At 33.5% G+C, this 16,065-nt stretch overlaps 1 protein-coding gene across 2 annotated transcripts in view; it reads left to right on the forward strand.

Annotated features, from left to right (window-relative positions):
- Positions 1-16,065, forward strand: part of SPOCK3 (SPARC (osteonectin), cwcv and kazal like domains proteoglycan 3) — a 167,022-nt gene that overhangs the window by 92,029 nt on the left and 58,928 nt on the right. For both annotated transcript variants that reach the window (XM_027636047.1, XM_027636048.1), the window contains one exon: positions 7,260-7,386. In XM_027636047.1, coding sequence (XP_027491848.1) covers positions 7,260-7,386 — 127 coding nt within the window. The remainder of the gene's footprint in view (positions 1-7,259; positions 7,387-16,065) is intronic.

Consider the following 16,065-nt stretch of genomic DNA (forward strand, 5'->3'; position numbering starts at 1 on the left):
TTCATTTAATCTGTTTTTCATGGTTAAATTATTTTTCTTTACTCTTTTTTAATGAATCATAGGCATTAAGATGCTTTCTGGTGGCATAGGGCTATCATACACAGGTAACAAAAAGCATCATATTATGCAAAACAGATTCTGAATTAATAACTTTGACTTCTCTCTCAGTAATACAGAATCATTAAAAAATGAAAACAACACCTGACCTTGCAGTTTTGCAAATGCAAAACATACTGAGACATAGGACCCACATTTAAGTGACATTATTCAAATCAGGTTATTGCACTTCACTTGTTAAGAAGGAATTTTGGGTTCCTGTTCGACAAAGTATATGAATGTAACACATGACACAATCCTCTGGTTATTAGATGAAATTCTTAAAATTATCTTTATTGATTGAAGAGAACTGGTTTCTGTCTAAAAAATAAAAGCGTTTTCAACTTCATTAAATAATGTGTAAAAGAAAAAGATTGTTTTGGTTTCAGTGTTGTCTGTATTGGAAAATGTTGAAAAATCTCTACTTTCTTTTGGAGCACAAATTAATTGATGTCTTTTTCCAACAAAACTAATACATAGTGAGTATATTTGTATTCGAAGAAGTAAACTCTGCAAGGATGAGTACACACAGAAAATCTCTGTAATGTTCTGTCTTTGCAAAGTAGGTTTGAGAACTATTGAGTAATTCTTTGAGCTTTATAAAATGAAAACAGTTCTGAAAAAATATAATAACTCTAAGAGAAATGATTAAAACATCACATTACGACAAGGTCAAGCACTTAGCATAAAAAGCACTTGTGAAAGACATTTGCATATCTTGGCAAGTGGTCAAAAGGTGAAGTCTAAGTTCATAGGTTAATATACGCTATTAAAAAATCTTCCTAGAATAATACATTGTTGTTTTGCTAAAGTGGGATATGTGTGCGCATAAATCTCAGTTTCTTTTTTGATATTACACATACATTATATCCACTAAAATATTTATTAAATTATTTGAGGCCTTCATTCTGGAATCACTTAAAATTGTGAGCATCCCATGTAATCATTCAAGCTGTTCAAACCTTCTCAACTTTATTGCTCTTGGTTTCTGCTGTGGAACAGTTAACTATTGATTATTAGTGAGGGATGTAATGAACTTTTTAAGATTTTACAGATTAAAATAATAATAGAGACCCTTTTTTTTTTATAAATAGTACTTAAATAACTGTGTAAGGTAGAAGATCATTAGTTTCTTACTGTCTGTTCAGTCAGTAAAAATGTATATATGTACTGAAAGACGTCATGTTTACTTCATACTTCCATGAATTGAAAGAAATCTTCTAAACAACTTGAATTAGGAAAAATAGTTGGTGAATTGATAAACTTAAAAATTATTAAGTGAATATTGCCAAGGTAATTTTGTATGATCTATAGTATGTGAAAAAAATAACTAGCAAAGGAAACATCTTTATCATATAAATGACAATATATGTTTTTATAGTTTCAAAAGAACTGAAAGACCTTTTTCTGTAACTTCTGTAACTTCACTGTTCACCATCTCCTATGTTGGAGGCCAGAATAACTATGTTGAAGAGTCAAATTAGACATCCCATGATAGTTGGGTGGATTGTTCTGCCATGTGTATACACCCGCTTCATCCAAGCTTTTCTTCCATCGTAGGCTTAACTTGTGAAACTAGAGTTACAGTCTTTGCTCTCCGGAGTTCAAGCAGATTTTGTAGGTAAAAAGGCTCTGTAAGCAGAATACGTGCTACCTGAAAGTATAAAAGTATTTATCACCAAATAGACACAATATTTAGCTAGGGCTAAGTTGCTTTCAGACTGTATGTGAAGATGCTCTCCAGCTCTTGCAGGGTGCTCAGTGGGTCCTTGCTTACCTGACAGTTTAAGTACAACATGTGTAGACTTCCATGACTCATTGAAATGGGCTGATCCTTAGTATTGTTTAAACTTCTGACTTTGTGTTTGCTTTTATGATTTTACAACTTTTCATACATGTGGCTTGTTTTCCCTCCACCTCGACTGACCTTATGTCAACAATCTTGGTTCTGTCTGCAGTTTTACCTTTCTTATATTCTATGGTTCCGCTGTACATAATTTCTGACAACTCTTTCTCACAGTTTAGTAGTTTCCTCAGAAGTCTGTGCCAAGGTTATTAATCCCTGCCATAATAAAACCTCAGTCCTTAGGAAGAAAGTTAGGCAGTTAGCTGTGAGTTAACTCTGTGAAATATGTGCCAGTCATGCCTGTTCTCATGGTTTGAGTTGCAGATACTTGTGGGGTGATGGAGTGTACTTTGGTCCTTCATTGATCAGCATGTCTGGGTTTCTTAGAGGCAGTGAGAATATGGTTTATGCTCAAGTTTTACCTTTAGCAGACAAGTCTAAAGTTTTGACAGCCTCTGTGCCTCAAGACTTCTAAGTAAAAGGATTTGTGGAGTAGGCAGGAATAAAAGGTGTAAAGTACACAGAAGTCATACAGGAAATTACTTATATATCTGTGACTTTCTTATTAAAACAAACAACCCACCCTGGATTGTGCTGTCCTCTGACCTGATTGTCCACTAGGTAGTTCAGTATGTATTCTGAAGCCATGAAAATAAGGATGAAGGATGTCTCCAGTATCACTAGGTGAGACTATGCTGATTTCAAGGAATTCAACATTTAATACCAATATGCTATGGGAAGATGCACTCTTGTTCGTTATTTTTGTTTGTACAAACAGATTTGTTAGTTCTGTTCAAAGTTGGGGTAAAAATGTTAGATACTAATCTATTTAATTGTCTCATTATCTAGATATTGTTTATGCTCGTGCCTCATGTGTTTCTCTTGAAGTAATGTTATATACCTGCTAATTTAAACAGATCAGAGCTATTACAGATATTGAGTCAACTTGCATCTCTGTCTTTAGAAAAATCTGTATGCGTGGGTTTTGTGACAGAAAATGAGGTCTGTGATATACATGAATGCTTTCCACATCTCCAGTATTTGCTAAGCCAAATCTGCTTCAGCTCTGTGTATGTGATCATTTCTAGTTAAATGTATAGGAAATGCATGGAACTATGTCAGATCATTTCATAGTAACATAGTAGGCGTATCTCTTGACATTTGAAAGAAATATCTCAGTAGTATATTGACAACTGTAGTTTTCTTCCAGGATGCTTCTACATGAAAAGGCCACTTTGAAGGAAATCCAGCCAACTCTAAGGAAAGCAAGTTAGATTTTATAATACAGGTGTTTTTTTTCTGATTATGTTAATCTGACACAACCTGACTGTGTCCTCCAAAGACCATGGCAAAACATAATCAGACAGTCTCTCTAAATTGGAATAAGTCTAAAATCTTCTAAAGATGCAAATGTAGTTATCAGAGAAGAGTTTGAAGAGTTCTTTCAGAGATAAGTTTTTAGTAACTCAGATTTTTGTCTACTAGTCCGTATTTGAAGAAATGTGTTTGAAGATTATCAAATCTAGCTATGAAATACCGTTTTTCAAGTGAATTCGGCACTCATGCATTTTATAGATATCATTAAATATGTCATGTTACCAAAGAGTTGCTTGAAGCTAAATTATAAATGGGTTATATTAAGCATTCTCAAAGTATTTGCAGGCACAATCACTGTGTATACAGGAAGGTAAGTTTATGTATGCAAACAGGTACATAGGCTAAAGTAATTGGGCAGATTGGCTAATTATGTTTCTAGGCAGACATGCACAGTTGGTATATGCAAATTAATGCAATCACAAGCATTGCTGATAAATGAAGCCCATATATTTCATTTTACCCTTTAGATGTCAACAAGGTCACATAAGGTGGAGCTTGCATATTCAGTAATAGTTATTTTACAGATACCAAAGCCCTTTTCAGGAAATTTAGAAAATTTATCAGTGGAAGAGGTTGACTTTCACGTGGCATCATATATTTATTGTGACAACGTACTAACAAAGTGTAAGAGCGTTTATAGTGTTTGCAGTGGAATCACAAAATTAAATGGTAAAATTTCATTAGCTGCAAGTTGTAGTGGTCTGGATTTTTTCTTGCATGTTGAATTATAATAAATACAGGGAAGAAACAAGTGATTTATTAAAGTGAAGTAACCAACTTCTTTGTTTGCTAATTTTTTTTCTTGTCTAACATTTTAAAATGTAAAAATATATTGCTTTATCTGCATATCTCACATTAATGATAACCAATTATTCATACTGGGGTTAAGTATTGCACTTACTTCATGATATTTTGACATACATCAATGATCTTAATTCAACATGATTTATGTCATCACAATAGTTTCTCAGTTATTTCCATGTCAATAGTTTGTATGCTGGCTCATTGCCTAGCTATAAAAAAAATAACCACAACACCTGGTTACAACAAAATAGTCAACAGAAACAAATCTGATGCAGTTAAATTATGGTGAAAGAAAATGTTTGAGTACATAAGTAAAATGCATTTTTCATGTATTTTATGAAATGCATGTATCTACCATAACTAGCATTAAAAATACTTTTAATTGACTTTTCATATTTTCCAATCATCTCAGTGACTGACAATCAAAAATAACTATTCAGCATCTTTGATAACGCAGAATCTAGTTTTGGCATTATTGTGCTAAAGCTTCTGAATAGATAACTATACAGACCATTTCCATGACGAGGTATCTCTGGATTGATACCTTCAGAGTATCATTTTTTTATAATTTGTTTGTCATTGTACATTCCATTTCAAGTTTGGAAAAAATACAGATATAGGGTTTTTACAAAAATATTGTTAGTTATATAGAAACCCAGGTTTTGATAACAGTGATCTGCTGAAGGTCTTAGGGGACTTCTGTGTAAAACAGGAAACATCATGTTCTTCATCTTAAATGAGTACCCTGGGATAGTCTGCATTTAAAAGCCTAACAAAGCAGAGGTTAGTTGAGGGAAGGTAATCTATCTGACTACATCAGATATTTTCTGGTTTTTTCATACCTCTTCACTCGTCACAGACCTGTGATTTCTCTGTTCAAAGCTTATTCTAATTTCCATTCTCCTTGCGATCCTTTGAGACACATCATTCTCTTTTCCTTCAGGTGATTTTACTTATCTCCACCCAAAAGGGCTTTTTGTTTACCTTTCTCTGCCTTTTCTTGTCTTTCTACATCGAGAGCATGCACAAGAGTGCACGGATACTAAAGCACCACTAGTCCTTTCTTCGACATGTTTTAGGCATGAGAGACCACCATGTGTCTCTCAAAATCTGCTTCCAGTTTCTGTTTTTTGCTGATATCAGTAAGTTTCTCTCTGATGTCTGGAACTTTTGACATGGATTTGTGCAGCATTTTAAAGTTACTCTATCTCTGATAAACAGAAATTACATCATGTTAATAGTTGGGACACTGGTCCTATCAGTAGCCTCAGGCTACTGGGGCATTTCTGAATAATTGTTAGCCATAAAAGTAATCAGTAAGAGAAAGATGCAGCCATCTATATAATCTAATGATGCTGGAACTCATGTGAGTGATTGGAAAACTCTCAGTCAAGTGAGAGGAACAGCAATAGTCAGATTATTACTATGTATTGTGCATAAACAAAGATAAAGTTCAACTTTGCTTTTTCTTAATATAATAGAAATAAGATGATTTTTCTTAGTCTTCAAATTATGCAACTCAGCAGAAAGGATTGCTCTTTATTCTTAATTAGGGTGGTATATTTGAATTGTTTCCTTTTTTAATACTTCCTAGTGGACATAAAAACTTCCTATATTCATATTTTACCACTCATTATACTACACATAACTGAAGCTATAACTGACTTTTTCACCAGTAACAGACAGCTTCTGTGTACAGCGTTTCAGGTTCCTGTTGACACTCTAAAATATCTGTGCAGTTCAAAATTTCACCACACAGCATAGTCTGAATGTAAACTTCCATAACTTCTGTGATTTTTTTTCCTTCTAAAAGACCACATTTACAGCTGAAATTATGCACAGCATAAGAACATTAGCATAGCTTGAAAATGGGCTTTTGTTTCTGTCATCACCACTTTACTGTTAGGTGTGTGCTTTTAGCTTTTTATGCTGCCAGATATAGAACCAGAGGATGAGAAGTTTATTTTCTCACATTTATTTTTATTACTCCAGACAAGTTCTTCTCAAACAGTGATTCATTACTAGCAAAATAGTTCTAGATTATCTGTAGGTTAACCAACCTGAAAGAGTTCTGCTCCATTAAAGAATATTTGATTTGAGTTTTTTATAGGTTTGAACATTTGTGTGTATCCTGATAAGTCATTGCTGTATTCTAAGTATAATCAATTTTAGATTCCTCACTAAGATCCTAAGCAGAAAACACAGAAAATCACGTGTTATTGTTTAATTTTTTTTGTTTATATGCAAGAAGTTAATGTGTAAAACATATTCTTTGATCAGTCTGTGAACTGGGCAACTCTCATAAAACAACTGTTTCAGGATACAGTGGCTGCTAAATACTTTCATAGTTGAAAAAAACAATTGTAAAAATTAATGAATAAAAAATAATTCAAAACTACAGAGAAAAAGCATGTCTGTCTGAAGATGACCATGTGCCACAAACTGAAGGCTAGCAAAGTATTCTGAAGAAGCATCAGTGACTTATTTTAGACTTCTAGTCGAACCCAGTATAGCTGGGTTAAAATGATCCATCTGGCTCTAAATATCTGTTTGTATCAGCATATACATATATGCTTATGTAGATTGATTCTGTACCCTATTGGATTACCTTTTTTTTTCTACCCTTTGAACTTTGAGTGTTGACTGAATTTTAGAAGTTGTAATCTGTGAAAGGCAGTGTTCAAAGTGAGGCAGACAGTACTCTGAAGGACCACCTACCTATAGTATTTTATTTATAGTATTTATTAGAAGTATTTATTATATAGTTTTCTGAAACTTAAATGTTGCCTCCTTAAACACCAGTATTGATACAACAGTTCTAGTCATACTATTTAATAACAAAAAGAAGAGTAAGTGCCACATAAGTCAGACATCTTTCACTCATCAATAACTGTAACATTAACCAAACCACCATCTTAATCACCTTTTTCTACTAACTTAGAAAGTGAAATCACTACAATGAGTAATGTACAAAGGTGAGCAAGACAAAGACATTGGCAGCTCTTCACTTAGAAGAAAACTTTGTGTTTTAAGTTACTTATGGCTTACTGTTTGTAAAGGCTCATTGAAATACCCTGAAATATGTTCTATTTTTACTACTGCTTATCAGAATTACATACTTTTTGTTTACTTACAGTATGAAAGAGGCTGGTTTAGGCCATAAACAGTGGAGGGGTGGTCCCATTTCATCAAACTGCAAGCAGTGTCCAGTAGTTTATACCAATCCTGTTTGTGGATCAGATGGTCACACATACTCATCTCAGGTAAGAATTAAAGAAAGAACTAAATTAATCTTTCATTGTTCCAGTCCATTCCAGCTCCTGGAAAACAAAATACTGTATGATAACAGAAATCAATATTTATTTGTTTTGGCTAAAATATATATTGCAGACTGCAATCTACAACAATTGTAGTACATTATATGATAGAAAAGCAAAATAGTAGCAAATTCTAAGCAGCGTAAACCACTAATCCCTGGAGTAGCACAGTGTAAGAGTGCTCCACAATGTAACAGAGCTCCAGGTTAAGTCTATCTGCAGCAGACACCGTGGCAGGATTTTGAGGAAGCAAAAAAGTGTTGTGTGTCCCCAGCTGGGGGTGGGATAGGTATTTTAAGTCAGATTTTCCAGTTGACCATTAAGGGTATGCTTTACGTTCCAGGTACTTAGGCAACCTAGGTGTAGCATACACAGAAAGAAAATGTAATAATTTAAATAATTTTTGTATATCTTTCCTTGCAACAGCATTTTTTGAGTTTTCAGATCATAATCAAATCTTACTGCTGTACTCCTAAACTTTCCTTTCTTTTCTCTCATAATTATTTGGAGACAGAATAATAAATTTAAAATGTTACTGTTAGTTTACCCAGACTTTTTTGGATGACAGATTTTGTGCTGCTCATTCTGAAATCCAGGAATCATAGGACTGCATTAGTACAGTGCAGAGGTGAAACTTGTGAGATGACGGGACTTCATAACGCTGAAAACAAATTAATTTTTTTAGTATCCTTTCTTAAAACTTTCAGTAGGAGAATGTTCTGCCAGCATTAACAACTGAGTCCTCTCTAGCAGAAAAAAATGTGGACCTTTTTTCTCAGAAACAGCATGCAATTCAGTAATGTAAGAGGAGCTACTGTGTTGTGTCTTACTGACACTGTAGCCTTACACTAACAAATTTTTTCATTGCTAGATAATATCCAGTGCTTCAAGAGAACTATAGTAATAGATTAAAGTGATGAGATGGAAAACCTCTGTGTTTGTTACTTATTAAAAATAAAATTCCCTAAAGCTTTTTAAACAAAATACATTTAGGGTATTTCCTATTATTTAAAGATTTTTAGAGCTACCATTTACTGTATAGAAGTTTTTGGGGTTTTTTTACTGTAATCACAAACTACATCTGAAGTTTACAAAACAGAATTATTTTCCAGGAGTGACTGGCTGTTGGATTGAACATCAAGTATCCTCTCAGTGGATAGTTTCTTCTTGATAAAATAAAACCATCAGATATAACTAGTGCTTCCTAAACCCTGACAATTCTTATGCTTTTATCCTAAATCTTATGTTAGAAAATGTTTTTCTTACTACCTTGAATTTTTAATTATAGGAATTTGATCTAGAATCCTAATTTTTCTTTAAAGAAAACAATTAAAAATTTCTAATGCTTACACCAGGATATCTGAGACCTTACACATGAATTTTGGACTCTTTGGTGTAGCAAAAAATTAATTCCTTTCAGTGACAATTTGACTTTAATTTAGGAATCTTGAAAGTGTTCTTATTTTGATTCACAGTAATCTCCTGGCTATGTTTTCTTTTTTTTTTTTTTTGGTATGAGCTAGAAGTGTGCTGACATCTTACTACATGTTAGATGATACTGTCATTTAGTATTTATTTTTCCTTGCCAATGTGAAGGTTCAGTCAGTCTTTAGGTCTAAGCCTAGCCTGCACATAGATATAAAACAGATGGTAGTCTCTACAATTTTGCAGTTTAAGTAGGTGAGGTAGATAAGTTGATATAGATGATACTGGATGAGCAACTTTTTATTTTTTAAATACTGTATACTTGATCCATTACAATCTCTCTCTGTGTTCTTGCTAGTGTAATAAAAACATTGCCTCCAGTTTTAACCTCTTTGCTTATGTCCTATTTTATCATATAGGAATGCTGTATTATAAATAGTCCTGTAGGTAGAAGTGATCCTTCTGGCCTCTCATGATCTGGTCTGGAGTAGGTGTACAGAAGTCTGTAAATATTGCTGAGATACACATATTTTTAACTCAGTTCATATGCTAAAGATGAGGCTGTGCTTATCCAATGGAATGATTGAGAAATCAGTGGATTAAATAGATACACTGTGCTTCCATCCCAGTGCATTGTCAGTGCTGCAGTCAGTTCAGTGGTACGTGATCTAACCTCTATGTCCCTTTAATGCATATAATGCAGAAATAATGCAGCATCAGAGAGGTTTTGAAGGGTTTCCTTTTGTCTTTCACTTCCTCGTAATGGTAGATTTCAAATCTAAGTTTATGACAGCAAAATACTAAAAAAATTTATTACCACAGAAGAGCTATATTAGCCTATAAATATTTATTTTTATTTCATGTCAATGATGTGAGGATTCTATGGTGCAGTTTCATCAAAATAGAGGTCCCCTTGCAAGAGTAGTGGTTTTAAAAGTTGACATAAAGACAAATATTTGTGTTCCTTTACTCTAGGCAAAGTTTAGTTTCATTGTGTCATCAAGCTCTAGTAGGAGTTTATACACCAATTTTCCTGTGTTTAGAATGTATTCATCAATGACTCTGGAGAATTTTATAATACATTTTCTGAAAAAAAGTCATTAAATAGTAGTACTATTGTAGAACACAGCCAGTCAGTTGACAGCAGTCAGATGGATGCTGATGTGGGAGTATACCCTCGCTTTTCAGAATAAGCCCATGCAAATGCTTGTATTAAGTTATATAACTAGAGATATTTCATACATGTGTTTTGTTTTGGAAAACAAACAAAAGGATTTTATAAAAGGTGGACTGTCCAGAAAGAAAGGTTATCTTCTAAATTGAGCTTTTCCAGAGTTGGGTAAGGATGTTTTGTTTTCCACTCATTTTAGCAGGACAGGTTATGTTTACTGGGTTCTCAGCCCACAATTAGTCACATGCAGTCAGTGTAAAAGAAATGCAGCAGATGTGAGATGTTCATTATTACCATTACAAGAATGTTGAAATAAAAATATTACATGCTGAAATGTTGAGTAATCAAAGTGAACATTAATCATTGTCTGAGAAGAAATTCAGTATAAAGAGATCCTACCAGGGTGGTGTTACAATTTTAACTTAATAGACTTTAAATAATACCGTGTGTGTTTTACGCTTGGTCTGTTTTTACCTTCTGCATTTCTCTAAACTTTGGCACTTGAAAGTGCATATGCATTTTTACACTTAGGAATTCTCAAACAGTGCTGTAGCATAGAGCTTTGGTACCCCTGTATACTTGACATTCTCCATGAAAAAAGCCCATACAGCTTTTGCAGCCTGTTTCTAGCTTCATCTTTCCTGGGATGAAAAGGGAAGTAAAACAGACATGGAGTGCACCTCAGATGGGGTGTTTTGTTAAAGCAACCCACCTGCTACCATTCTTTTACCCAGGGATGCAACTCAGTGCTGTACAGCACACGTTGTAAAGCTGGTATAACTGTGGATGAGATGATGATGCTCAGACTTGAATGCTTCTGTTGGAACAAGTCTCCCATATTGTACTATATTATTACTGGACCTTTTGAAAAATGGCCATGAGGAATAAAAGTACAGTCATTCAGATGGAATTGTCTTCTGAGTGTTTTTTGCATATTTTGATTACAGCTCTGGTATTTGGTATAATAGCCTGAAGTTTTCTTTCTTAAGTTGATTGTGATTGACAGTCCTGCTATAACAAAATCTAAACTTAAATGACATCAGTGAACAGTGCTTTGAGTATTTTGAAAGGAAAACACCACAAAAATAAATTAATCTTTGGAATATGCTCATTGCGCCGTGATTTAATTTCAGAATCACTTTGACAGTTTAGTGTGAGCAACAATTTGCTCAAGATGATTTTGTATTGATTGTGAATTTTTTTATGGAATACATTTTCTCGTACCTATGAAAACTTCATGTTATTGATGATATCCCTACATATGTAAATAACAATAAAAATCATATTTTGCAAAACCAATGAGTCTCAACTAGCTTCTCAGACTAAGATAGAAAATGTATAGAAAAGTAGTCAGAAAAGAGGATAAAAATTCTTGAAAGGCTATACAGATAGACAGGTATGTGGATTTTGATTTTTTAATATTCAGATATTTTCTTCAGTCCCCCAAATTATGATTCATTTCTCATTAGAAGCATTGAAAGAGAGTCAGTGGATGAAATCACACTGTGTGAAGGGCTGAGATTAATACTAGTTGTTTACTCCATCCACATTTTGTTTATCATTCGGCATGAACCTAAATTGCTAGAATTGCTAGATTTTTATTCTTATGACATCCCATATTAAACATTTTTCTTTTAAAAATTGTTGCTACCTTTATTAATTTCAGGTATTTTTAAGACTTTTACTTAATAATCTATATCTCTTAGCAGTGTGTTTGGTATAAGACAACTGGTTTGGAGGAAGCATAAAATATATGTATTGACGTTTTTAATATTTGATGTTATTTTAAAAGATTATGATTTTATAAAAGTTAAATTGATTTAAATATATTAATTAACATATTTTGAGTTTTCAGGTCAAATGCCTGAGCTATTGACAGATCTTTTCTACTTCGGAAGAGATTGCTAGAAATGGAATTGACATTACAAAAGAGATGTCTATTTCGTAATAGTGAATGGAAGTTTTTACAAGCCTGATGATTCAATGTATGTCAGTCTTGCTTCTTAAATTGGGCTAATCCACTATGCCTTTCCATTTTTATCTGCCTTGTTACTAAGCAATCCACTGTAAATTTAACTGTCAGTTGAAATGTAGCCAAAAATAATAAGGTTAAATTGTTGCCTGCCATCTTTAGTAATAAAATAATGTAATCTCTCTGAAATAAATTTATGACAGCATGCAGGTCTTTAGTTTTGCAGCTGGAAGAAGCAGCTTCTTCCAGGTGCTCTGCCAGCATTGATTTGTTTTTCTAGTAAAAGTGGATTTTGTCAAAAAAGGCCTCTCAAAATTTAGATTTGTGTCTCTACCCCAGGCAACACCCAGCCAAAATCATCCTATTCAAAGTGGAAAAATATAATCAAACGGAACAAAGTGTTTAGCTTCTAAAAAGATACTCTTAGACACTGTTGATGCAGGTCACATTTATACTTAGCAAGAAACTGAAATATGATAAAGTTTCATGTTTCAGACACCATAACAGAAATTTAGACCAGCAGAGCTATAAACTAGTCATGTTGGCACAGAGAAAAAGTCCTAGTAATTTGGTAGATATCTGTGAGGTAAAATACCTGTAACATTAAAGAATCATCTTCCAAGTCTTACTTCTTTTTTTAAATTTGTAATTTTAAAAAGCTCACAATGAAATGTTTTAAGCACGAACCATTACTATGCAGATATTTCACTGAAAACAAATTCAGACGTACCTGATTGGTTGATTTTTTCAAGTTTTCAGTAGTCCTAATGCTTTAATGAGAACTTACTGTGTTTTTATATACTTAAATTTCTCTGTTTAGAATACCTCTATAATTTTTGGATTTGTTTATAATTTATGGACATCTGTAATTTATGGATTTTTAAAATTATTATTGAAGGGGGGACGATGTTTGTGGAGTCTTCTGATATGCATGCTAATCTTATTTAATGAGCTTTAATGAGACATATTTAGCATTCGGTATTGTGATACTAAATAAATACAGGAAAATACTGAAATAATACAGTTCTTTATCCACAGAAAACTGTCTGGACAGTTTTCCACCAGACAGTTTTCCACCAGACAGTTTTCCATCAGACACAATCCACCAGACACAATTTTCCATCAATCAGTTTTCCACAGATTGTCTGATGAGGTGCCTGGTAACCATATTCACTTCTCACCCAAAACCATGTTACTTTAAAGTTTCTAAAACCACATATGGAACTACACATCTAGAAGTTTCTGGGTTGTGTGAATTTTGCAATATTGGGTGTTGCCGTTAAGTTCCTGTTCACTTCAGGACTCTTTGAAGCATTAATGTACACCTGCCACCCTCATTCTTGGGGGAGGGGGGAAGAAAACAAAAAACTAACAACAACAACAAAAGCCCAACCACAAAAAGACGAAAAACCCACAGTGAAACAAAGAAGAAACTGAAGAAAGTAATAGTTGATATTCAGATATGTTAAAAAATTTAGACAACTCTCAGATTCCTTCAGGAAACCTGCCTTCTTTCCTCCTGCATCACTTGTCTTTCAGGGGTGTGATTCTGATCTATCCCAACTTCAGTCATTTCTAGTAAAGTGAAGAACTGTCCAATCTGTTTATTTTTAACATGTCTAATGATTTTAAGCTGTATCTTTTCTGCTAAATTTTCCAAGAAGTTAAGATGTTGCTGCTTGCTCTGCTTGCTTGTTTTTCTGCATTATCCTTGAGATCAAAGTGAGATTAAGTATTTTTTAACAAACAGGTCTACTGTTGGATGAGATCTATAACTAAAATTCTCCAAAGAACAGATCTGGACATTGATGAGAACTGAGAGGCAGACAGGGATCTGAAAAATATGACTGAGTATCAGAGGTAGGTCCCCTGCATCACAGAACATGTTAACAAAAAAAAAAAAAAGTAGGTAGCATCTTACATCATCATGGACTTAGTGGAAGAGAAAAATAAAAGTTAGTGTAGCAAAATTTGTCGCTCTAGCTCTTCCTTCAGAACATGACATATGAAGACTTGGCTTTGTGTGATCCTGATGTTAATCCGTATGTGTTTGGCACAGAACAAGAAAAGTATTCGCATCTTTTAGAAATTAAGTACTAACAGTAGAAAGTGGAAAGATTTAGGCACAGTTCTGTGTACCTCTACACAAGATGTGTCTCTTTAAGCTCAAAAAGAGATTTAACCTAGGGAAAAACAGCCGTGCTTTAGAATAATAACTCCCACTTGTACAACACCATGTTTCTTCCCTGACAGGGTGAAACGTGGAATTTCGTAAATATTTTTGTCACTGATAGCACATGGAGCCTTATATTTTGGACCGTTTAGTAAATTAAACCTAGTACTCTGAGTTCAAGTGGATTTTAGCATACATTTTTAGCTGGGAAAAAAAACAGTAGAAAGCTGTACAGGTTACATGCTGAGAGTGCCTAGATGTTTCACCTAAATGTAACTAGCTACACAGAATTTCTTTTTCCTTTTTTGCTTTCTTCTCCTCCCCCCCCAGTCGACAAAGTACAGTTTAAATGTCTGAAATTTGGATGGGATAACCAAGCATAGACTAGCTAGGTCTGTGCACATTACTTTTATTACTTTCATTATTTTTCCTGTAATTGAAGACTAATCAGCATGCCCTTTAGGTGCTATTTTAGCTCACATACAACTTTATAAATATTTCAACTTAGATATAATTGGATAAATTGAACTTGTTTAATTAGTATTGCAATCAGCCAGCATGGCTTAGGAAGTCATATCACATTAAAAATACAGTGATAATGCATGTTAATAAGGAATAAGCAGATTCTTTTAAAAAAAATTCCACACTTTTACAAGCCATTTGTCTTATAAGGTTTTATAGCTTTGCCGTTATTTTATTTTACTATTGGCATTACTCAGAAATTTGAGTGTCAGCTGAAAATCAGTGATCTTTATTAGCTGACTTTGACCAATATAGTCACCTATTTTTTAGGTGATCCTGTAGGACAGTTAAATGTTTTTATTCACACTTTAAATTTTTCTTGGAATGTCTTCAAATTTGAAGCAGGAACTTGAAAATGTAAAGTTAGTTTTATCTGAACAATATTACTTTTTCTATCTCTCAAGGCATTTTCTCCAAATTGCAAAACTGAATGCCAGCAATGAGGTACACCAAGGATCTCACATACATGCAGCGTTGAGTGACTGTAGCTCGGGCCTGATAAATATGATGGAGAAGTTTGAAACAGGGAGCCTGATGAAGTGCTGAGATTTGGACTATACAGGCAAGAGCTCTGAATATAAGCCAGGATTTATGGACTTAAGTATATGCATGTATATGTCAGAAAAAGAATTTTTTTGTATTAAGCATGTTTACAAGAAGCTGTCAGTACATTTTCAAACTGCATCAAGTATTTAAATTTTTTTAATAAGTCAAGATCAGAAGGAGTAATATGGTTATATTTTTTGTATCTGTTTTTACCCCTTTTGTTAGTAAGTTTTTTAAAACACTCTAATTTTTTTTTTTATTTTGAAATTTATTCCTTTCAAGGAATATTAAAATAATAATTTGGATATGAGGTAATATATTACATTTTTTACACAAAAAATACTAGAAGCATTATTAGTAATAATTTACTGGAAACAATGTGTTTCAAGTAGGGATATCACAGGGTTTTGTCATTTTGCATTAATTAAGCTTTGCATTCTCATTTGATGGTATAAAGTATTAGTTAGCCTGTTTGCAAGATGTATAGAGTAAGATGGTGAGCTACATATTTACCAAACTGAGTAGATATCTAAAAATTCAGATGACTGATTTTAAAAACAGATAAGTCCTTAGAAGGATTTGCAGAAGTTCCTAAGCATCACAGATCTCTAAGAACCTGTAAGTAGGAAAGCGTAGATAAGTAGGTGCCTAATTTAGATAATCCCAGTAGGCATCAATCAGCATGTTTCTATGACTTAATATGATTTCCAGGGTGTCCGAAAAAGATTGAATATATAGTTGACCTGATTTCAGGCTTTTCCTTTTATGCCATTGCACTGCAGAGTGCTGAAGAAAACAGGCTGTAGAGCTATAAGA

Source organism: Corapipo altera, unplaced genomic scaffold, assembly GCF_003945725.1.
Source record: "Corapipo altera isolate COAL_440 unplaced genomic scaffold, ASM394572v1 22b, whole genome shotgun sequence".
NCBI lineage: Eukaryota > Metazoa > Chordata > Aves > Passeriformes > Pipridae > Corapipo > Corapipo altera.